The sequence below is a fragment of the Salvelinus alpinus genome, chromosome 11 (assembly GCF_045679555.1).
Source record: "Salvelinus alpinus chromosome 11, SLU_Salpinus.1, whole genome shotgun sequence".
Taxonomy (NCBI): domain Eukaryota; kingdom Metazoa; phylum Chordata; class Actinopteri; order Salmoniformes; family Salmonidae; genus Salvelinus; species Salvelinus alpinus.
In genome coordinates, this window is record NC_092096.1 from 28,799,342 (window position 1) to 28,824,600 (window position 25,259).

A 25,259-nucleotide genomic window follows, 5' to 3' on the forward strand; every position below is an offset into this window, starting at 1 on the left:
GTTGAGAATAGAGGATGGAGAGAGAATCTCACAGGGAGCTCCTCAGTCTGACACCCAGCCCCTGCCTTCAGAGGTCCTGTGGTTAAAGATTCTATAACCCAATCCATATTTCTCAGTATTCCACAAAAGGTATTTTTATGATCTTATCAAATGCTTGAGGAATGGAATTTATTAGATTGGAAAAACACCATACTTCTACATTGTGTCATATAATCCCATATCCTTACCTCCTCTGCCACCCAAAATACAATTTCCATGTGAACACTTAACACCTGGCAGCCTGCACCTCTCTCTCCTACCCCTGAGCTGTGTGCAGCATGGGAATGGCCCTATTTACAGCCAGTTACCAGGCGGCTCTGGCCTGGAGATTCTGCAGTAACTGTCTACAGTTACAAATCACTCTGCCAGTTCCCAGTGCAACACAAGACTGCCTCCGGGATTCCAAAGGCCTGTATACGTAGCGTGGTGCCCCTGAACGGCTAGCTCAGTCAGGGAAGGCCTCAGTAACCAGAGGTGTCTCGGAGGGATACCCGCGGCAGGATGGTGTTGAACCAGAGGGAACGTGACAGGGAATTGTTGTGAGGCTGGCAGCAGGTGTGATGAAGATGCTTAAAGAGGCAAGGGAGCTGTTGCCATCTTACGTGTCATTAGGGAGTTAAGGATCAGAAAGTGGATAATGGGACGAAACAGGAAAACGGATGGCCGTTCCGAGAGAGGGATAAAAAATGACGCTTAAACTCCGTGCATCTGTGTTTCCCTGGCCCGGCAGGCTGGCGGTTCAGATCTGCACTGTTGCGTCTGCTTGATGCCTTGCCAGGTCTGTAATCATTGCCTTTCAGCTAAGGTGCTTGTGTCAGCAGTTTAAAGGGTTCCTCATGCAAGCGACCAGAGAAAGCTTTCCCGTAGGCATTACCAAATAGAACCCCCATCGTCAGATAGGGCCTTCGAGACAGACCGACAGACACTGCATTAAACCCCTTATTCCAATGATTAAATGTGTACCTCGAAACCAGAAACTGTAACTAAACTTCTGCTGAAGTTTCTCCTTCGTCCTTGGTAGTAGATACAGAGGGACTCCTAAAGTAGCTTTTAAGTGCATGTAGTGCAGCAACAGATTCCTAAATGTTGAGAGAGTGCGGTTCTGATTTATAAGCCTTTTTCTATCCATGTAACCCGCATCAGTTTGGAAATGCAATGCTCTGATTCTATGGGACTCTATGGCTGCCAATACTGACTGTAGCAGTAATGGGAGAGGAATATGACAAAGCAATAAGACACGAGAGCAAGTTTTCTCAAACTTGGTCCTGCCCGTTTTGATAGAGATACGGGGTGATGTTGAGTGGTTTAATTCGCATCAATGAACTGGAATCTTCTTTGCTGTCTCATCTCACTTGTAGTCACCAAGAAAGTTGCAATTTCCCAGAACCTCTTATTTGTACATTTTTAAGCTTACTGAGCAAGATGGATAATTTAGCATTGTTTGTGAGTCTCTGTATTTCAGTGTTTTGTGTGTGTGCATTTTGGAATACAGTAAACTCACAGAGCTATATAGTAAACCCAGCATTTGACAGTCTCTCTGTTCTATAGAATGCTGGAGAGATCCTGTGTAGCGCCCCCTTGTGTGGAGGAGGAATGACGACGCCCCCTCGATGAGAGCTATGGAGCTGAAAGTGTGGGTGGATGGAGTGCAGCGGATCGTATGTGGCGTCACAGAGCTCACCACGTGCCAGGAGGTGGTCATTGCCCTGGCCCAGGCCATTGGTGAGTCAATCCATCCTGCAATATTGTCCAAAACCCCCCCACCCAAAAAATATTAAAGTGATAGTTCAAGGGATAAATTGAAAATAAGATTAAACTAAAGTGAACTACTGTACCCCTTTAAGCCTTACCACACTCCGTGTGAGAATGGATCCTTTTGCAGGACACACATCCACAGTGCATGCAGCATATTTGACGGTCCGTTTCTGAGAGATGCTAAAGACGGTGGAGTGCACCAAGATTAGAGTTGACAGGGAGTGAACAGAGAATCAAGATGAGTGTTGACCCTGGGAGTAAACAGAGATTGTGAGAATCAAGATGAGCGTTGACTTGGAGTGAACAGAGATTGTGAGAATCATCAAGATGAGCGTTGACTTGGAGTGAACAGAGATTGAGAGAATCAAGATGAGCTGTGTTGGGATGATTCATAGATGTCATTGAGATGCTCGCTGAGGAGAAGAGAGAACTACATGATGACTGGATTGTATTCCCATAATGGTACCGCATTTATGTATGAGAAGCTATTACCCCAGCCCACATGTAGAGGCAACAAAATACGTTTGAAAGAAGCTGTCTGTTCCCACCGCTTCTAGGGAGAAATAGCTGTAGAACCAGCATGGAGCCACTTTTAAAGGTTCACCTCTTTTGCATTATGGAGATGTACTGTACAGACCTGCACTGAACTGTGTGAGTATGGCTCAGCCCGACAATACCCTGCTCATACTGCTGTCATTTCATACTGTTTTCAGTTCATACTGGCACAGTTTTGCACTTGCACTTTGCACTGCTTAGAACCAAAATTCTGTGGAGATGTCATGGTTTACATAGGTAATTTGCTTTTAGAGAAAATACTTGGAGGTCCTAGAGGTAGCATGTAAGGGTTAAATGAATCCATTGGATTTGTACATGCTATTAAATTGTGATCCATGCACAGATACATGATTGTAGGACTAACAGCTAAATGCTGTGTCTTTTCATCAACAGTACAGGAGTTATGGTCCAGGGCCTCTTTTGTATGTTTTCAGTCTTTTGTCTGGTCCAGGGTACTTTGATGTGAAAGGCCTTCAGACAGATTCAGCTGTAGTGACAACTGTGTTCCTTTCATAGGGGTTCTGCTGTTGAGAGGGGAAAGACTTTGGCTTGTGCTCTTAACTGCAGCAGAACACACACACACACACACACACACACACACACACACACACACACACACACACACACACACACACACACACACACACACACACACACACACACACACACACACACACACACACACACACTGATTTGGGTCTGGAGGAATTTTATTGAACCTTACTCCAACCCTAGTATGAATGGGAACTGAACAACTGCTCCTATATTTGAATAGAGAAATCCCTGTTGGGTTCTTCCTAGAAAAAACAACCCATTACTCTGAAAACTCTGCACAGTGCCCACCCAATAAACTGTCTGAAAGCAAGTGGGGTAGTTGTGAATGGTTCTTCCATAGAGTTTCCCTGTTCTTAGCGGAGGTAAATTAGATTAGGGTTGTGGCTGTGTTTCTGAATGCCGGAGGGGATAACAATGACAAAGTCAATGGTAGATGATCTCTGTAATCTGCTGCTACTGCAGAGTGTAGTCTAGCTACTGGTCTGTATGTAACTGGTCACCGGCTGGTATGTGGCAAGAAATAGCAAACAACGTTGTCGTGTGACTACTGTACATTGGTCATCTAAGCCCAATTACTTAGTAAAGCTCCAATTAATTAATCTGATCAAATCATTATTTCACTCTTTTTGCAGGGCGTACTGGCAGGTACACGTTGATCGAGAGATGGCGGGAGACGGAACGTCACTTGGCCCCGCATGAAAACCCTGTGGTGTCCCTCAACATGTGGGGCCAGTATGCCAGCGACGTGCAGCTGGTTCTCCAGCGCACTGGCCCCTCCCTCAGCGAACGTCCCAACTCCAACTGCTCATCCCGTGTGCCCGAGCGCGGCCTCTACCGCCAGAGCCTGCCTCCTCTGGCCAAGTTGCACGCGTCGGCCAATGACCGTTTGCTCAAGCGTCGGGAGCCCAAGCGTAAGTCCCTCACCTTCACGGCTGGGGCCAAGGGCTTGAGGGATATTTTTGGGAAGGGCAGAGATGCCGAGGCCAAGCAGCAGCAGAGAGCACTGAACCAGGGCAGGGGGGTGGTGTCTGTGCCCCTCAGTCCAGCCCGGGAGCTGGTGCGCTTGGTCCAGCTGCAGAAGGACAAGCTCCAGCTACTGGAGAGCCGGCTGCAGGGCTGTGAGAGTGGTGATGTTGGCGTGTGCATCGAGGGTCAGGAGGGCATTGGCGTGCTGGAGGAGGAGCTGGTGTGTCTGGAGCAGCAGCTGCGGAGGAATGAGGTGGAGATGTCCGAGGAGGAGTTCTGGCAGAATGAGCTGCAGATCGAGCAGGAGAGCGAGCGGCAGCTGAGGGAGCAGCTCCAGGAGCTGATTGGACGGATGCGGGAGTGCGAAGCCCGGCTGGGGGAGTACCTGACCCGTATCCAGGGCATGGAGGCTGGCCTGGAGCAGGAGACTGAGCAGAGCAGGCAGGTGGACGAGGAGGAGGCCCGGGCCCAGCTGGGGAAGGTCAGGGCAGAGCTGGAGCAGCAGGTTCAACACAGAGTGCAGCTGGAGAGCAGCTGCAGGGCTGTGGACCGCTCACTGGGACAGTCCAGCAAGAAACTACAGGTCAGCTTTGGTAGAAGGAAAAATGTATAGGAAAACAGTGATAGTACATACACAAATTCAGCGTTTTAGGGAGGTGCTGGAGACTCTAAACACTGCAATCTACGCTCCTATGTGCTTTGACTGATGAAGACCTAAGGGATGAAACATGTTCAGAAGACATAGAGAGAGAAGTGCCATACTAAACTTTTCCATTGATTCCTAATGGTTTTGAAAACAACACATGATGTACATAAACAAACACCTTTTGTAAAATAGGGTTGAAAACAACATTTATCATTGATTGGAAGACACACATGCACCTTTTGCAGAAAACATTATAATGAAGTAAGACACATAAGCCCATTTTACAGGGCTGCATAATATCTGGAACATATACAGTACCAGTCAAAGGTTTGGACACAGCTACTCATTCAAGGGTTTTTCTTTATTTTTACTATTTTTTACTATGTAGAATAATAGTGAAGACATCAAAACTATGAAATAACACATATGGAATCATGTAGTAACCAAAAATGTGTTAAACAAATCAGAATATATTTTATATTCTTCAAAGTAGCCACCATTCGCCTTGATGACAGCTTTGCACACTCTTGGCATCCTCTCAACCAGCTTCACCTGGAATGCTTTTCCAACAGTCTTGAAGGAGTTCCCACATATGCTGAGCACTTGTTGGCTGCTTTTCCTTCACTCTGCGTTCCAACTCATCCCAAACCATTTAAATTGGGTTGAGGTTGGGTGATTGTGGAGGCCAGGTAATCTGATGCAGCACCGTCACTCTCCTTCTTGGTCAAATAGCCCTTACACAGCCTGGAGGTGTGTTGGGTCATTGTTCTGTTGAAAAATAAATGATAGTCTCACTAAGCGCAAACCAGATGGGATGGCGTATCGCTGCAGAATGCTGTGGTAGCCATGCTGGTTAAGTGTGCCTTGAATTCTAAATAAAATCACAGACAGTGTCACCAGCAAAGTACCCCCACATCATCACACCTCCTCCTCCATGCTTCACAGTGGGAACCACACATGCGGAGATCATCCATTCACCTACTCTGCATCTCACAAAGACACAGTGGTTGGAATCAAAAATCTCAAATTTGGACTCAAAGGACAGATGTCCATCGGTCTAATGTCCATTGCTCGTGTTTCTTGGCCCAGGCAAGTCTCTTGTTCTTATTGGTGTCCTTTAGAAGTGGTTTCTTTGCAGCAATTCGACCATGAAGGCCTGATTCATGCAGTCTCCTCTGAACAGTTGATGTTGAGATGTCTGTTAGTTAAACTCTGTGAAGCATTTATTTGGGCTGCAATCTGAGGTGCAGTTAACTTTAATGAACTTATCCTTTTTTACTGTTTTATTTCACTGTAGAGCCTTTAGTCCCACTCAAAATGCCTTAGATAGCTCTTTTGTCCCACCCGACACACATGCGGAGATCTCACCTGGCTTAACTTGTCCCTCCAGAGACGAAACCTCTCTCATCGTCACTCAACACCTAGGTTTACCTCCACTGTACTCACATCCTACCATACCCTTGTCTGTACATTATGCCTTGAATCTATTCTACCATGCCCAGAAATCTGCTCCTTTTATTCTCTGTCCCCAACGTACTAGATGACCAGTTCATATAGCCTTTAGCTGTACCCTTATCCTACTCCTCCTCTGTTCCTCTGGTGATGTAGAGGTTAACCTAGGCCCTGTAGCCCCTAGTTCCACTCCTATTCCCCAGGCACTATCATTTGTTGACTTCTGTAACCGTGAAAGCCTTGGTTTCATGCATGTTAACGTCCGAAGCCTCCTCCGTTAGTTTGTTTTATTCACTGCTTTAGCACAACCCGGATGTCCTAGCCGTGTCTGAATCCTGGCTTAAGAAGGCCACCAAAAATTCTGAAATTTCCATCCCCAACTACATTTTCCGCCAAGATAGAACTGCCAAAGGGGGTGGAGTTAGCCTGCAGAGTTCTGTCATGCTATCCAGGTCTGTGCCCAAACAGTTCCAGCTTCTACTTTTAAAAATCCACCTTTCCAGAAATAAGTCTCTCACTGTTGCCGCTTGTTATAGACCCCCTTCAGCCCCCAGCTGTGCCCTAGACACCATATGTGAATTAATTGTCCCCCATTTATCTTCAGAGTTTGTACTGTTAGGTGACCTAAACTGGGATATGCTTAACACCCTGGATGTCCTACAATCTAAACTAGATGCCCTCAATCTCACACAAATGATCAAGGAACCTACCAGGTACAACCCTAAATCCGTAAACACGGGCACCCTCTTAGATATCATCCTGACCAACCTGCCCTCTAAATACACCTCTGCTGTCTTCAACCAGGATCTCAGCGAACACTGCCTCATTGCCTGCGTCCGTAATGGGTCCGCGGTCAAACGACCACCCCTCATCACTGTCAAACGCTCCCTAGAACACTTCAGCGAGCAGGCCTTTCTAATCGACCTGGCCTGGGTATCCTGGAAGGATATTGACCTCATTCCGTCAGTAGAGGATGCCTGGTTATTCTTTAAAAGTGCATTCCTCACCATCTTAAATAAGCATGCCCCATTCAATTTAAAAAAAACTAAGAACAGATATAGCCGGTTCACTCTAGACCTGACTGCCCTTGACCAGCACAAAAACATCCTGTGGCATACTGCATTAGCATTGAATAGCCCCCGCAATATGCTACTTTTCAGGGAAGTTAGGAACTAATATACACAGGCAGTTAGGAAAGCAAAGGCTAGTTTTTCAAACAGAAATTTGCATCCTGTAGCACTAACTCCAAAAAGTTTTGGGACACTGTAAAGTCCATGGAGAATAAGAGCACCTCCTCCCAGCTGCCCACTGCACTGAGGCTAGGAAACACTGTCACCTCCGATAAATCTACGATAATTGAGATTTTCAATAAGCATTTTTCTACGGCTGGCCATGCTTTCCACCTGGCTACCCCTACCCCGGTCAACAGCTCTGCACCCCCCCACAGCATCTTGCCCAAGCCTCCCCCATTTCTCCTTCACCCAAATCCAGATGGCTGATGTTCTGAAAGAGCTGCAAAATCTGGATCCTTACAAATCAGCTGGGCTAGACAATCTGGACCCTCTCTTTCTAAAATGATCCGCCGCAATTGTTGCAACCCCTATTACTAGTCTGTTCAACCTCTCTTTTGTATTGTCTGAGATCCCTAAAGATTGGAAAGCTGCCGCGGTCATCCCTCTCTTCAAAGGGGGTGACACTCTAGACCCAAACTCTTACAGACTTATATCTATCCTACCCTGCCTTTCTAAAGTCTTCGAAAGCCAAGTTAACAAACAGATCACCAACCATTTCGAATCCCACCGTACCTTCTCCGCTATGCAGTCTGGTTTCCGAGCTGGTCATGGGTGCACCTCAGCCACGCTCAAGGTCCTAAACAATATCATAGCCGCCATCGATAACATACAATACTGTGCAGCCGTATTCATCGACCTTGCCAAGGCTTTCGACTCTGTCAATCACTGCATTCTTATCGGCAGACTCAACAGCCTTGGTTTCTCAAATGACTGCCTCGCCTGGTTCACCAACTACTTCTCAGATAGAGTTCAGTGTGTCAAATCGGAGAGCCTGTTGTACGGACCTCTGGCAGTCTCTATGGGGGTGCCACATGGTTAATTTCTCGGGCCGACTCTTTTCTCTGTATACATCATTGATGTCGCTCTTGTTGCTGGTGATTCTCTGATCCACCTCTACGCAGACGACACCATTCTGTATACTTCTAGCCCTTCTTTGAACACTGTGTTAACAAACCTCCAGACAAGCTTCAATGCCATACAACACTCCTTCTGTGGCCTCCAACTGCTGTTAAATGCAAGCAAAACTAAATGCATGCACTTCAACCGATCGCTGCACGTGCCCGCCCGCCCGTCTAGCATCACTACTCTGGACGGTTCTGACTTATACCCTGACTACACCGCGTGCGCAAGCGTTGCAAAATACATTTTGAAATCTATATTATTCAATTATTGCACCCACACTGCTCGCTCGCGCCAACGAGCATCTGCGTTGCCAAGGGATAAAATACAAGTCAGTTCTATTTGTGACGCAAATCACACTGCAAGTCCCGCCTCTCTCATCTCCTCATTGGTTTATAGAAGCAGATACCCATGTGCCATCTCCTCATTGGTTATACCTATGTGGGTGACTAAAAGACGAACGAGGTCAGTGGCGGTAATGCACCTAATTTATGAAAGTTGCCAATCGCAATATAAAGTCCAGAGAAGAAAAAGCCTGGAAGGAGGAGAGATGACTAAAAACGATTCGGTTGACCGTTTTATATGTGGATTAATTGTCGGACTAGAGGACCTTGTGCATTTTAGGTAAAATAACAACTCAATGTTTATATCCCAGGACAAATTAGCTAGCAACAGCAAGCTAGCTAGCTAAATTGCCATAAATGTTTAATGCTTTTCGACCTGTCCCCAAATTAATGTAATTGGTTCAGAGTTTGTTTTGATATTTTAACCTGCGTGTCGTGATCACATTTGGTGTGGGTGGACAAAATAGATTTATGCACGATGGCGCACGATGGCGCACGATGGCGCACGCGCGCAGCCGGTTTGGGTTCCGTGTTATAATATGTGGACAACTACAAATACCTAGGTGTCTGGTTAGACTGTAAACTCCCCTTCCAGCCTCACATTAAGCATCTCCAATCCAAAATTAAATCTAGAATCGGCTTCCTATTTCGCAACAAAGCATTCTTCACTCATGCTTGCAAACATACCCTCATAAAAATGACAGATCCTTGACTTCGGCGATATCATTTACAAAATAGCCTCCAACACTCTACTCAGCAAATTGGATGTAGTCTATCACAGTGCCATCTGTTTTGTCACCAAAGCCCAATATACTACCCACCACTGCGACCTGTATGCTCTCGTTGGCTGGCCCTCGCTTCATATTCGTCGCCAAACTCACTGGCTCCAGGTCATCTATAAGTCTTTGCTAGGTAAAGCCCCGCCTTATCTCAGCTCACTGGTCACCATGGCAGCACCCACCCGTAGCACGTGCTCCAGCAGGTATATTTCACTGGTCACCCCCAAAGCCAACTCCTCCTTTGGCCGCCTTTCCTTCCAGTTCTCTGCTGCCAATGACTGGAACGAACTGCAAAAATCACTGAAGCCTCATATCTCCCTCACTAACTTTAAGCATCAGCTGACAGAGCAGCTTACCGATCATTGCACCTGTACGTAGCCCATCTGTAAATAGCCCACCCAAATACCCATCCCCATATTGCTATTTTTTTTTTTGCTCCTTTGCACCCCAGTAACTCTACTTGCACATTCATCTTCTGCACATCTATCACTCCAGTGTTTAATTGCTAAATTGTAATTATTTCGCCACTATGGCCTATTTATTGCCTTACCTCCCGAATCTTACTACATTTGCACACACTGTAAATAGACTTTTCTATTGTATTATTGACTGTACGTTTGTTTATCTCATGTGTAACTGTGTTGTTGTTTGTGTCGCACTGCTTTGCTCTATCTTGGCCAGGTCGCAGTTGTAAATGAGAACTTGTTCTCAACTGGCCTACCTGGTTAAATAAAGGTGGAAAGAATATAAATCCTCTGCAGCAGAGGTAACTCTGAATCTTACTTTCCTGTGGTGGTCCTCATGAGAGCCAGTTTCATCATAGCGCTTGATGGCTTATTTGAGCTGATCTTGCTGTAATATGGACTTGGTCTTTTACCAAATAGAGCTATTTTCTGTGTACCACCCCTACCTTGTCACAACACAACTGACACATTATTAACTAAAAGAATTCCACAAATTAACCTTTAAAAAGGGGCGCCTGTTAATTGAAATTAATTCCAGGTGACTACCTCATGAAGCTGGTCGAGAGAATGCCAAGAGTGTGCAAAGCTGTCATCAAGGCAAAGGGTGGCTACTTTGAAGAATCTCAAATATAAAATGTGATTTTTGAACACTTTTTTTGGTTACTACATGATTCCATATGTGTTATTTCATAGTTTTGATGTCTTCACTATTATTCTACAACGTAGAAAATAGTAAAAATAAAGAAAAACCCTGGAATGAGTAGGTGTGTCCAAACCTTTGACTGGTACTATATATATATATTTTACTTTCGTCTGGCGCTGAATTTATATTAGTTTGGATTCATGTCCTTGACAAAACCATGTTTACAATGAAACATAACTATTTATTAATTCAAGCATGGTTTCTCACTGCTTGGGACGAACGTTTTTGAAGTTACTGTGTTTGATTGAAAAGGGCCCTGTGTTTTTAGTAGGAACATTTTGGAGGCCTCTTATTAGTCCTCATGATGTAATGTTTACTTACAGGGTGGAGTACACCACACAGGCTGCATTTAGACAGGCAGCCCAATACTGATCTTATTTCCACTAATTTGTCTTTTGACCAATCAGATCCGCTCTGAAAAAGAGCTGATGTGAAAATATCTGTTGTGATTGGTCAAAAGACCAATTAGTGGAAATAATCTCAGAATTGGGCTGCCTGTCTAAATGCAGCCATAGTGTGGGCGTGAGGTAAAACAGTTATTTTAAAGATTAGGGTGGTGAGTTATATACTACTGGTGGTTTGGGGGCCTGAAAAGAACTGCAGATCTACTCCACCAGACTTACTCTTTCCCTAGAACCAACTCTTCCTTAGCTGGGCTCTAGAATGACTGGCCCTTTATTGGGTTTAACCACCTGCAACATGTATGTAACCGTAAACTGTCTGATTTAAAGGTTCCTCTCAATACAACAATTCCACCTGCAAATAGCCTTAAATGTAAAGGAATACAATTCCACAAGAGAAAAATACATTTTAAACATCGTATGAATCTATAAAGTTGCTTGTTAGGCGCGAGTGGCCAGGTGGGCCCCATCAGTGGACAAACGGAGTATACAGGAAAGTGGAACTGACAGTAGAAACTGCAGGGTAAGTAAATGACTAGTTGAGTGGTTGTTTGTTGCAGGAGAAGGAGCAGGAGTTGGAGCAGTTGACCAGGGAGCTGAGACAGGTGAACCTTCAGCAGTTCATCCATCAGACTGGCACCAAGGTCACCGTTCTACCAGCCCAGCCCAATGATCAGGAGAATAACACAGGTACACACAAGCATTACAAAGTTTCCTAGTCTGGGCAGAAAATCTATCTGGGCTCAGACATTTCAAACATTGTATTATCCAACACTACCCCCTAGTGGAAGTTAGTACACCATGTAAGGTTTTTGTAAAGCTCTTTATTTGGCTAGTAATGTTGCGTTTTGTCACGCCACAGTCTAATCTACACCTGAAAGTAAAGTATTTAAAATAAAAAATACCACTTAACATAGACTTCTTGATGACTTCCTCCTCCCCTCTCTCTCCAGACCTCCAATCAGGCTCGCTGAAACGGCTGGGCTCCTCCCGCCTCCTCCCCAGCGACCTCCGAACTCTGCAGAGTCCAGTGTCTTCAGGCCTCAACCCTGAAGGCATCTACGTCTGACCCCTGACCTTTACCTTCTGCTGCCTACCATCAGTGACCCTCTGCTGGAGTTGAGTCGGCTTCTCCCCTGGAGGATCCATCTCTTATCTCCATTGGAGCGCCACCAGAGGAGGCTGGTGGGAGGAGCTATAGGAGGAAGAGCTCAATGTAATGGCTGGAATGGAATAAATGGAATGGTACCAAACACATGGAAACAACCATTACAATGAGCACTTGCGCTGGCAGCTCATCCCCTAGCCTCCTCTGATCTCCACCCTGTCCTCACACAATGCCATCCTTCCCCTTCTCTCTGCTGACTTTCCTCTATCTTCCATGAGAACACACAGAGACCCTCAACAGTTTTGTCAAGACTATAGGATTTAGAATGTTTGCCTCGTTTTGGCTGATCTGCCACTGGTAGATAGCTGGAGAGCTCGACCGTGTCCTTGCTATGCATTTCAAACAGTCATGCTTCTTTGAGGAACAGAATGCCCAACTTCTCTATTTCCTCTCGAAGATCTACAAGGACTCAGTAGATGCGAAAAATATGGTATTAACACCACCTAGCACTCTGTTACCTTCATATAGCAAGCTAATGGACTAGTAAAGTGCACAATCACAGTCATGTGATGACAACTAGAGTCAACCGCTGCCCTTGGCCCTGTACAACCATGAGGAAATCCAGCTGTTTGTAGGGGTTGAGACTGAAGAAAGTCCCTTTGAGATCAGGCGATATAGAGGAAATGAAAATATCTTCAGACAACCATGATTTACAAAGACAGAGGTCTCAAAAGTCTATTGGGCATTTGTTACAGAAACAGAATGGGTCAGAAAACCATATTTTACACAGATAGGCCACCTTGTGTGAGACCTGTGGTGTGTAGCAGAGCCATATCTGACTGCCTTATAAGTATTTTTCTGTTTTAAAGACTTTAAGAACAGTAAAGGCTGTTATAACAGATACTTATAGACATGGCAGCTATGCTCCAGAGATCCGATGGACCATTCATGGTCAACACAGCAGTCTAGTGACTAATTGTTGATCAGTTTTGTATTTTTTTTGTGACTGATGACAATAGCTGTATAATCTGGTCTGCCACTGGGTGGCAGAATACATCTCACAAAACATTTTGCTAGGATCTTAATATTGGTCATTTCATATTGATTATACATGCAAAAATGTTACATTATGCAATTTATGTGGTTACTCACTTTCATCGTTGGAATCTTTTAGTATGCTGTAAGTTTACCGTTGCACTTTTACTTTGGAAGGGCCTGTACAATTTGTACTTACCACTTAGTTTTTATAGATAATGTCCTGTTTGTGTTGAGTGGTTTTCTTTTCTCATTTGTAACCTCTTGAAGAATCGTGGGTTTGTCTATTGTCTTACATGGCTAATCATTTTTATGAAGTTAAAAGATGTCTCACATGAACCAAAGCAAGTTAGACAATGTGATTGGTGGCGGTCAACCTGAATGTACTTAATTTGTTAAAACAGAACATGCTCTGTAAATACCTTTACAGGGGCCACTGTATCTGCCTCCACTTTAAAAGTGATGCATTTGTAATGGAGAGTTATTGGACTGTGAATGTATCTGTCAATAGATCGTACTCCACTCTGTGGCTCTTCAGCCTCGTGGAGAGAGAACTGAGTGAGATAAGAGGTTGTTGTTTGGTTGTGGACTAGTTGATACCAGGGAACCCACCAACAGCAAAGTCGGTGGACGCACGTCAAGGTCAACAGACTGACCTGAAGCTCGTTCCATTCAGTATTATTGATGTCCTAGTTTGGATCATGAAGGGTTGAGCTGTGTCGCCGAAATGTAACCGAACTGTAACCCACTAAAACAAGAACAATGGCTCTTAACAACGTACACAGTGTAGACTATTAGCATGCCTTACTGAATTGTAAATAATCACTACATATGTAACGGATGTGAAATGGCTAGCTAGTTAGCGGGTACGCGCTAGTAGCATTTCAATCAGTTACGTCACTTGCTCTGAAACCAATATGTAGTGTTGCCCCTTGCTCTGCAAGGGCCGTGGCCTTTGTGGAGCGATGGGTAACGATGCTTCGTGGGCGACCGTTGTTGATGTGTGCAGAGGGTCCCTGGTTCGCGCCCGTGTCGGGGCGAGGGGACGACGTAAAGTTATACTGTTACATTGATGCTGTTGACCCGGATCACTGGTTGCTGCGGAAAAGGAGGAGGTTGAAAGGGGGGTGAGTGTAACGGATGTGAAATGGCTAGCTAGTTAGCGGGTACGCGCTAGTAGCATTTCAATCAGTTACGTCACTTGCTCTGAAACCAATATGTAGTGTTGCCCCTTGCTCTGCAAGGGCCGCGGCTTTTGTGGAGCAATGGGTAACGACGCTTCGTGGGTGTCAGTTGTTGATGTGTGCAGAGGGTCCCTGGTTCGCGCCCGAGGTCGGGGCGAGGGGACGGTTTAAAGTTATACTGTTACACATAGTATTGGAATATTTTTTACAATATTTAAAATAATGCATAATGCTGACAAAGACAATAGTTGTACATAATATGAATTAACTTTTGTTTTATCCTGCTACTCTGTGGACAGCTTGGTGCATGCACTGATGGCTTGGTTTCATTTATGTTTTTGTATTGTTGAAATGACCAGAGGCTTACGATAATAGTGGATTATAAGTACGGAAGTATAATGTTTATCACAGTGTATGTTACTGACTGCATGGCTCTGTCTTCTACGGTGGCATGTCTTGGTCCCAGACCAGTGCAAGTGTAACGGATGTGAAATGGCTAGCTATTTAGCGGGTATGCGCTAATAGCGTTTCAATCAGTTACGTCACTTGCTCTGAAACCTAGAAGTAGTGTTGCCCCTTGCTCTGCAAGGGCCGCGGCCTTTGTGGAGCGATGGGTAACGATGCTTCGTGGGCGACCGTTGTTGATGTGTGCAGAGGCGCCCGGGTCGGGGCGAGGGGACGTACTAAAGTTATACTGTTACACATTCACTCAGATACAGTGGGGCAAAAAAGTATTTAGTCAGCCACCAATTGTGCAAGTTCTCCCACTTAAAAAGATGAGGCCTGTAATTTTCATCATAGATACACTTCAACTATGACAGACAAAATGAGAAGAAAAAAATCCAGAAAATCACATTGTAGGATTTTTTATGAATTTATTTGCAAATTGTGGTGGAAAATAAGTATTTGGTCAATAACAAAAGTTTATCTCAATACTTTGTTATATACCCTTTGTTGGCAATGACAGAGGTCAAACGTTTTCTGTAAGTATTCACAAGGTTTTCACACACTGTTGCTGGTATTTTGGCCCATTCCTCCATGCAGATCTCCTCTAGAGCAGTGATGTTTTGGGGCTGTTGCTGGGCAACATGGACTTTCAACTCCCTCCAAAGATTTTCTATGGGGTTGAGATCTGGAGACTGGCTAGGCCACTCCAGGACCTTAATGCTTCTTACGAAGCCACTCCTTCGTTGCCCGGGCGGTGTGTTTGGGATCAATGTCATGCTGAAATACCCAGCCACGTTTCATCTTCAATGCCCTTGCTGATGGAAGGAGGTTTTCACTCAAAATCTCACGATACATGGCCCCATTCATTCTGTCTTTTACACAGATCAGTCGTCCTGGTCCCTTTGCAGAAAAACAGCCCCAAAGCATGATGTTTCCACCCCCATGCTTCACAGTAGGTATGGTGTTCTTTGGATGCAACTCAGCATTCTTTGTCCTCCAAACACGACGAGTTGAGTTTTTACCAAAAAGTTATATTTTGGTTTCATCTGACCATATGACATTCTCCCAATCTTCTTCTGGATCGTCCAAATGCTCTCTAGCAAACTTCAGACGGGCCTGGACATGTACTGGCTTAAGCAGGGGGACACGTCTGGCACTGCAGGATTTGAGTCCCTGGCGGCGTAGTGTGTTACTGATGGTAGGCTTTGTTACTGTGGTCCCAGCTCTCTGCAGGTCATTCACTAGGTCCCGCCGTGTGGTTCTGGGATTTTTGCTCACCGTTCTTGTGATCATTTTGACCCCACGGGTGAGATCTTGCGTGGAGCCCCAGATTGAGGAAGATTATCAGTGGTCTTGTATGTCTTCCATTTCCTAATAATTGCTCCCACAGTTGATTTCTTCAAACCAAGCTGCTTACCTATTGCAGATCCAGTCTTCCCAGCCTGGTGCAGGTCTACAATTTTGTTTCTGGTGTCCTTTGACAGCTCTTTGGTCTTGGCCATAGTGGAGTTTGGAGTGTGACTGTTTGAGGTTGTGGACAGGTGTCTTTTATACTGATAACAAGTTCAAACAGGTGCCATTAATACAGGTAACGAGTGGAGGACAGAGGAGCCTCTTAAAGAAGAAGTTACAGGTCTGTGAGAGCCAGAAATCTTGCTTGTTTGTAGGTGACCAAATACTTATTTTCCACCACAATTTGCAAATAAATTCATAAAAAATCCTACAATGTGATTTTCTGGATTTTTTTCTCTCATTTTGTCTTTCATAGTTGAAGTGTACCTATGATGAAAATTACAGGCCTCTCTCATCTTTTTAAGTGGGAGAACTTGCACAATTGGTAGCTGACTAAATACTTTTTTGCCCCACTGTATGTCAGAGGACACCGAAATGCAAACTGTTTATTAGACACAACCTACGAATAAAGGCCCAAAGATGCAGGGTCGTTTCGCCTCAAAAAGCACATGAGGATTTCGACACCCACCATCTCAGATTTTTCTGAAATCGTTTCTGTAGTGAGTAACAGATACGATTAGCATTCCTGAAACATTATTTTGATTAAATTCAATTTCAATAAAATAATGTTTTAGGAATGCCAATCTTACCTGTTTCTAACAAATTATTTCTGAACAATCTGAGATGGTGGGTGTCATTGCTCGCTGAAATGACATGGAATGGCTGCACTGAAATCTAATCTACTCTTATCTATTAGGACTGTTCTTAAATGTTGCACCAACTGAGTATGGCGTTCTCAGAAGTCTTTTAAGGGTCTGACTTCGTAAACATGTCTGAAATCAACGTTTTTCCAGACACAGATTAAGGGCTGGATTCAATCTGTAGCGCTCTAGCGCGATTGAAATGTTTATATAATTTCTGATTGAGCTGACATATGCAGCGTTTACCATGAATGCGGTCTCCACGAACGCGGGAACATTGCCTTTACGTTTCTATTGTGCAGCCAAAGACAGTAATGTAGGCATAAACTGCTTCTCCAAAAGAAATACCTGCCCACACTTGTAGGCGATGTCATGGCAACGTTGGAAACACCTCATCGGGTCTAACGGTCGTCTCGCACCGTACTGCGCATGTGCAGGACTCCAATCAAAGGCGCAAAAATGAAAACGTGTCAGTTTGTCACTTTCACGAGGTTGGAGTAATAACATGTTCAATTTCTTAAAATATTGTCTCGAAGCTAGGTTGTGCCTTTAAATTGAGAACAACTCATTCATAATTTTTCACTTCTCTCATTGACTTCTCAAACCACAGCCTGGTTTGCTTGGTCTGTTTCACAAGCGTTCCCGGAAGTCTCTGGGTTTAGAAACTCTGTGGCTCAGCGATACGGATTAAATCTAGCCTTAAATCTATTTTTCGATTGAGAAGGTCGTTCAATAGAGAATCTCCCGTGAACAGTTTTTAGTCTAGGACTAGGCTGACGATATGTCCGGGAAACCGGCCCAAAGAGTAAATGATTGGAAGGAAATTCTGCCAACATGTCGGACGGAGCTGTCATATATGAGAATGACATGTTCTACTTCCTTTTCCCCACACACATCTGAGAGAAATGACTGCCACATCCTTGACATCATTGTAATAAACTGATGTTATTATATGAAATGCTTAATACATTTAGACCAGTGTTGAAAGTTTGTCCTTGTGTTGATTTCTGTTGTAGCGGATTTCAACTCAAATGAAAAGACAATATTTGTTTTGTTGTCCTGCAGCACTAATATTATGTCACAGCTGACTCATTCAATGAATGATATTACCTAATGTAAAGAAATTAGGAATTGAGAGGATTAGACGCTACAATCTTGTCTGTCCACAAATGATTTTGTGTCTTGGAACAATCCTAATGCGCCACTTGAGGATTGGCAGATTTGTTGAGTTATAGTGTGTATCTCAATAATCCAACACACAAGAAAAGATGGATTTGAACCCTGGACCACTGGTTTTGCAGATCTGGGAGAGAAATGTATAGACTATGGCTGGATTCAATCCGTATCACAGAAGATCTGTGTTCAAATTTAAAGGTTATTTCCGACTGAGTCGACATATGCAGTGTTTACCATGAACACAGTCTCCGCAAACGCAGGAACATTGCCTTTCAGTTTTAATCGAGCTATAACGCAAATCTTCTGCGATCATTCTGCAACACAGATTGAATCAAGCCCGTTTATACCTTGCTCTAACATAAGTTCTGATCTTCTTCAACATTCTGATTGTGCCCACATTTTTACACAATTAAAAAGACATCTTGAACCGAATGTTTTCAGATCTCCCTGAACACCACGGGAGGTAGTTGGGGATGCATTGTTTCTGCATATTTTACAAGTGTAAAGGAATCTGGAGGTTTAAACCGTTTTAAATTGGGTCAATGTCAATCATAATCCCGCTTCTAAAATCATTATTGTTATTTGTAGTCTCGAATATCATGTGTAGACATGAAAAATCTGAAGAAGTTTATTGAAAAACATGTTTTGGTATGATAATCTGATATACAAAAGAGGACCTGTAAAATCATGTGTATACTGCTAGTATTTACATTGGAATTAACTCCTTCTTTTGGTCTCATTTTGTTTTTTTTACGAGACTTTGTCTTTCTTTCTGTTGGGAGTACTTTTGGAGAATCTTAACCGGTCTATGAACTCTTCTCATATGATTTACCATATTACCCCTTTGAGTAAATGTTTTCCCACACTCTGAGCACCGGTGAGGTTTCTCCCCAGTGTGAGTATATATGTGCGTTCTAAGAGAGTCTGAGGTAGTGAAAGATTTGGGGCATTGGGTGCAGGTGTAAGGACGCTCGCCTGTGTGAGATCGCAGATGAACCGTAAGATGGCAAGATACTTTGAAACCCTTTCCACAATGTTTACAGGTGTGGGGGTTTTCTCCTGTGTGCGTTCGTGTATGCAACCGCAGTTCTCCTGAGGTAAGGAATGCCTTACCACATATGCTACATAAATAATTCTTCTCCCCAGCATGCATTCGCGTGTGTCTCACTAGTGCACACTGCTGGGTAAACCTCTTACCACAGACAGTACACATGTGACGGCGCTCCCCAGAATGAATGCGTATGTGCACTTTGAGATCATATGCACTCCTGTACCTCCGGTCACAGTGTTCACATGCGAATGGTCTTTCTTCTGTGTGAAGTAGCTGGTGCTTTTTCAGAGCCCCAGGAGTAGCATATCGTTTGGGACACTGGTCACAATGATATGGCATCGTGTGAACTCCCATATGTAGCGTCAGCAGTGATGGTTTTTTGAAAACCTTCCCACACTCACATGTATGAGTCCTGTTTTGGGGTGCAGGGGATCCATCTTTTTTCTTGTCAACCTGTTTGATCACCCTCTTTTTGTCCCCCTTTCTGACCACCTTTTTTTTCTTAACCTGTTTGATCACCCTCTTTTTGTCTCCCTTTCTGACCACCTTTGTTTTCTTGCCAACCTGTTTGATCACCCTCTTTTTGTCTCCCTTTCTGACCACCTCCTCTTTCTTGTCAACCTGGTTTCTGTCCTTTTCTACTTGGTCGGTCTTGATGTCCTTGCAGAGGTTGGCCATTTCACTGTGAGATAATGGAGGCAGAGTCCAGGTAAGAACCTGGGATGGCTCGTCAGCATTCATCATTACGTTGAGAGAATGATCCAAGTCCAATTCTGTAAGGAGAAAATACAGGAGATAAGATTACATAACCACCATATATATAGATTCATATTTTTACACAGGTAACTGCCAAACTAAAGGAAACACCAATATAAAATGTTTTCAAAGGGCGTTGGGCCACCACGAGTTGGGCACCTTGGCATAGATTCTACAAGTGTCGAACTCTATTTGGAGGGATGCGACACCATTCTTCGACAACAAATTCCATCATTTTGTGCTTTGTTGATGGTGGTGGAAAATGCTATCTCAGGCACCCCTCCATAATTTCCCATAAGTGTTCAATTGAGTTGAGATCTGTGACTGATGGCCATGGCACATAGTTAACATCGTTTTCATGCTCAAACCATTCAGTTACCACTCGTGCATTGTGGATGGGGGCATTGCCATCCTATGGAGGCATAGCCATGGTAGGCAAAATATTGGCCTGCCCAGCATTTCTATACATGACCCTAAGCATGTGACTTTAATTGTTTAATTAAGTCAAGAACCACACCTGTGTGGAAGCACATGCTTAGAATATACTTCGTATGCCTCATTTACTCAAGTGTTTTTATTATTTTGGCAGTTACTTGCACATGGTAATTCATATACTTTATTAGTCATAAACAATGGATGAGTGTTTGACCTTTTATATTTTCCTTACCATCACAGGGTACTGGAGTAACCAACACTGAGGTCTCTGCAGGTGACAGACCCTCCTGTTCCTGTGATGTTGACAGTCCTAGATCCTCCAAACATCTATCAGTGCCTTCATCCAGGATTTCATTGTGGTCTTCATATTCACAGACCTCTACCCCCTTATCTATGCATTCATCGTCATCTGAGTATGGCCTCACATTGTCAGAGTTGTCTGGCTCGTAGTTAATAACAACTCTCATTTTGGGAGGGAGGGACAGTGTGGACAGGATGGTATCTGCAGTGTATTTAGAGACATGACCTGAGTAGGAGAGAACATCAGTTAAACTCACCTACATTGGCAAGTAAAAAATACAAGGTGTCCAATTGGACTATTTACTTCATAGCCATTATCTGGATGGAGACTTACACTTGTTCAGGTTTCCATGACGCTGATGGTGCTGCAGCACTGTCTTCAGTTGTTCAGGGTCAAAGACAGTATGTCCACATCCCTCCAGGACAGAGGGGGCAGCACTGAGCCATGCTGTTGTCTAAGAGGAGCAGGGCAAGGGGAGCAGGGCAATACAGAATAATAAAGAGTTCAAATACATTGTACCAGCCACTTGAGGTTTTAGACAAGTTTTGAAAGGACCAAATACACCATTCAATTCATCTGTAGAGCCACATGAGGTGATGTTCCGTCAATCTTTTAGAACTGAGATGTTTTCCTCAGTACCTGCGTGAGGTCTGGTACAGGCAGCAACTCCTCCAGTCTGGAAAGGAACTCCCACATCAGTGTCTGCAGCGCTGTGTCATACCGAGGGCCATAGTGGACTGGGAACACCTCCTGTGAAATAGACAATTTAGCATGAAATGAGTCTAGTGCCAAATGTCTCCATTAAAGATGCACTCCAGCTTTTTTGGAACTTTTCCTTTAGAGAAACAATATCCCAAATATAAGTACTGTAATGTACACACATGTAAGGGTGCAAACTACAAGCAGTAGGCCATTCGAGGAGTTGGTCTGATGTGATGTCATCAGCCTCCTCCCTTACTTGTGGGAACAATGGAGGAGCAGTTGATCTAAGTAGATGTTCAACTGGTAGCCTACTTCAGAAATATATTCAAGCAAAAGGATCATAAAGAAGTCTAGAGAGAAAGTTCCTCACCTGGAAGAAATGCTCCCTCTCAGAAGGGTCTTCCAGCAGGGTTTGGACCAGCTCCACAAAGTTACAATCTGCAGCCTCCAATTCATCACCATGACTCTGTCATTAGGTGCAAACAAAACATCAGACAAATGTACAGGAGTGAATCCCTCAGAAATAATGTTCTCCTGTGTCTCATTCATAAAGTGTTGCCTATTTAACTAACCTCTTTGTGTAAAGACTTTTCTGTCAACGTGTTGATTATGTCCAGGTGGGCCTGGATGGTCAGCAGGTCAGCTGTGTCCTTACTGCGACACAACTCTAAAACCAGCTGGAACAGAGGTGGATATGTGAAAAGCAGGACTAGGGCCAATGTAGTCTGATTAATCAGGGTGTAATACACTATTTATTGGTACATACACAATTTTGTAGGCATTCATTTCATGCTGTAAGTGTTCCTTACAAGCCAGAATGTTGAATAAAGTTGAATGTAAACTTACTCTACCAGTTGTCTGTGTGGTTTGTCCTTCAGATGCTTGAAACTCGAGAAAATATCCACAGGAAAGTATTGTCTAGGGCCTACAAAGGTGAAGGTAATTATATATTGTATTTTTTTCTCTCTCTCCAAGCTTGCCACGACAATTGTATGTTCTGAATCGGGAGGATGGATAATGTTTTTGTGTGGAATTGTAGGGGAAAGAAATATTGAAAAATATTCGCACACAAAAAAGGTGTGGATTGTTCTCCATCCTCCCCCGATTCAGAATATTGGTTCTATAGCTATTGACGAGAAAAACAAATATCCGATATAAAACTAATTTTACCTAAGTGCCGAACCACATCTCTAAAAGGTTGGGTAAACAATACTTTCCTGTGGAAATGTCGCAAATGCTGAAGTACAATCCGCCAGACAACCGGTAGAGTAAGTTTAAATGTAATTTTATTCAACATTCTGGCTTGTAATGAACATTCATACAATTTTGCAGGCATTAGTTGCTGTCTGTATGTACCAATGAATTGTGTATTACAGCCTGATTAATCAGAGCAGGGCAGACATACAGTAATTGCAGCAAGTGGCTGCCCATAGTTTGTTCCATCATAAGACTCTTCCCATCCCAACCCTCAATATTTACACCTCTCACCCTTGCTCTCAGTCCCAGGATGAGCTGGGTCCTCTGCCTGGAACTCAGCAGCTCTGGAACCATCTCTGTCACCAAAGTCACAAACTCCTCCAGCTTCCCATACTGCATCACATTACGCTCTTGAGCCACTTGCCACATGAAAGCAGACATCAGGCGTAGAGGTGGAACCAGGAGACGCAAGGAGAACAGATGGAGATCTGTCGCCGAAGAGAAGAGCAACTAACAGATAAACAAATACATTCCATAACTCAGCTAGTTAATATTATTACAAGCTATGTGTAGGCTATAACGTTAGGACATATTTGAATGGACATAATTTTTCTACATTTAACAAACTAACCTTGTTCTGATGCTGGATCAATAATGTTATCCATAGCTAGTTTGCAAAGAAAAAGAAGCCACTGAAACAAGCTACTGTTAGCTAGCTAAAGAGTTTGATGCTAACGTTAGGAGTGACCAAGCCTAGAATATACACTGAGGGCTTACAACGTAGCTAAAAAGGTTGATATCTTTATGCAAGCTAGCTAATACTATACTAGTTAGCTAGCAAACTATACCCGTTTTCTATAGATAGCCAACATTTGCACATCCCATTACTTTTACCAAAGATGTTCTACTCATCTATCTGTGCTTTCACTAACAACAAACAAATCATTGACCTCGACGAAATACTGTACTTCCGGGTGATGTTTAAAAACAATCCTTCAGAATAAAGGTCCTCATTTAAAAAAAGAAAGATGCATACCACAAAATATTATTCTCTTTGTATTTAGTCATTGCAATATATCATTTATTTTTATTGAGGGTTTATAATATTGCCCACCAAAATAGCCTAATTCTCCTAACCTGCTGCGTAAGTTCTCCTAACCTGCTACAAAACTGTTCCTGTATACCACCTAGTCAAAACCCTGACTGAGAGACAGCTCCACTTCCATAATTAAAATGAATTAAATATTATTAATGGTTCATATTTTTGTTTCAAATGTCAACAAAATTGCCGTTACTGTCCTGCCATCTTACTAAGAAAATTTGAGCGCTCATCATTGTGGCAAAGGCTTGTCCAGCCTACTTGCCTTGTCAGACGGAGGTCAAAGTCATCTGCAGTTTTCTGGGGAGCTGCCTCTTAACCATCAACATGAATTAATAGGGATGATAATAGAGCTCGCCAGCTTGTAGTCCTAAAAGCCGGAAATTAGTTAACTCTCATATACGTTCAGCCATTCCCATGGGGAAAATGGATGGGGAAAGAATAGGGTTTTGGGATAAATGCCAAAAATAAGGTCAGAGGTTAACACAGGCTTAGGAGATCTTGAACGTTTTGTTCTATAAGATAACATCAGTCATTTAACATGACCTTAATGAATTATGAAGCCTTTATGTGCTTTGTGATTTTTTTATTACATAAATGCTTAAAAATGGACAAAAAGTGACTTTAGCTGATGATGATCTCATAGAACAAAACGTATAAGATCTCCCAAGCCTGTGTTTACCACAGAACTAATTTTTGCCATTTATCCAAAAACCCTCCAAAAACTCCACTAATTTCCCCATAAGCTTCGTCCAACGAACCATGGCGGAGTTAGTGCCTACAAAAATGCACCATTGTTATTGCTCTCTATGTCGGAGCTGTCGTGGATGAGAATGACATGATCTACTTCCTTTTCCCCACAAACATCTGAGAGAAATGACTTTGCCACATCTATGGCAACATTGTAATAAGCTGATGTTATTATATGAAATGCTTAATTAATACATTTAGACCAGTGTTGAAAGTTTGCCCTTTCTTGTGTTTGTTACTATTGTAGCGCATTTCATCTCAAAATATGAAAAGACAATATTTGAACTTTTGGACTGCAAGAACTCATTTTGTTGACATGCAGCAATAATATTAAGGCATAGCTGACTCATTCAATTAATGATATTACCTAATGTAAAGAAATTAGGAACTGACAGGATTAGATTAAGCTACGATCTTGTCTGTCCACACATGACTGTGTATCTTGAACAATCCTACTGTACTATGATAGCCACTTGAGGATTGGCAGATTTGTTGAGTCATTGTGTATCTCAATAACCCAATACAAGATAAGAAGACAAGGATTTGAACCCTGGACATCAAATCGTATTTATGTGCTGAATACAACTGGTGTAGACTTTACCATGAAATGCTTACTAACCAACAATGCAGAGTTTAAAAATAAAATAGTAACAAGAGGAATATTAAAAAAACGAGTGGAGTACCAGTACCAGATCAATGTGTAGAAGTACAAGGTATTTGAGGTAGATATATACATGTAGGCAGGGTAAAGTGACTAGGTATCAGGATAGATAATAAGGTATTTGAGGTAGATATGTACATGAAGGCAGGGTAAAGTGACTAGGCATCAGGATAGATAATAATGAGGTATTTGAAGTAGGTATGTACATGAACGCAGGGTAAAGTGACAAGGCATCAGGACAGATAATAATAAGGTATTTGAGGTAGGTATGCACATGTAGGCAGAGTAAAGTGACTAGGCATCAGGACAGATAATAATAAGGTATTTGAGGTCGATATGTACATGAAGGCAGG

General features: G+C 43.3%; 2 protein-coding genes across 5 annotated transcripts in view; one reads left to right on the top strand and one right to left on the bottom strand.

Annotated features, from left to right (window-relative positions):
* LOC139533869 (ras association domain-containing protein 8-like) overlaps window positions 1–14,583 on the top strand; it is a 30,595-nt gene extending 16,012 nt beyond the window's left edge. Inside the window, exons 2-6 of one of the 3 annotated variants that reach the window (XR_011666870.1) lie at window positions 1,572–1,761; window positions 3,537–4,453; window positions 11,412–11,541; window positions 11,805–13,827; window positions 14,370–14,583. Coding sequence is in view for 1 of the 3 variants with exons in the window: in XM_071332320.1 (XP_071188421.1) it covers window positions 1,650–1,761; window positions 3,537–4,453; window positions 11,412–11,541; window positions 11,805–11,920 (1,275 nt within the window). In the remaining 2 variants the exon portion in view is untranslated. Of the gene's footprint in view, window positions 1–1,571; window positions 1,762–3,536; window positions 4,454–11,411; window positions 11,542–11,804 lie in introns of all 3 variants that reach the window. The other 2 variants (XR_011666869.1, XM_071332320.1) reach the window with 2 other exon arrangements.
* A 3,984-nt stretch (window positions 14,584–18,567) lies between these two features.
* On the bottom strand, window positions 18,568–23,385 carry LOC139533863 (uncharacterized). 2 transcript variants are annotated; one of them, XM_071332309.1, is made up of 8 exons: window positions 23,028–23,385; window positions 22,688–22,884; window positions 21,772–21,876; window positions 21,570–21,665; window positions 21,137–21,247; window positions 20,831–20,951; window positions 20,429–20,722; window positions 18,568–19,778 (listed from the first exon to the last, which is right to left on the bottom strand). In XM_071332309.1, the coding sequence occupies exons 1-8, from the start codon at window positions 23,059–23,061 to the stop codon at window positions 18,691–18,693; spliced, it is 2,046 nt and encodes a 681-aa protein (XP_071188410.1). In that variant the 5' UTR covers window positions 23,062–23,385; the 3' UTR covers window positions 18,568–18,690. The 2 variants fall into 2 exon arrangements, with proteins under 2 accessions (XP_071188410.1, XP_071188411.1); XM_071332310.1 differs by having other exon boundaries at window positions 22,688–22,906; window positions 23,028–23,347.
* Window positions 23,386–25,259: the final 1,874 nt, after the last annotated feature.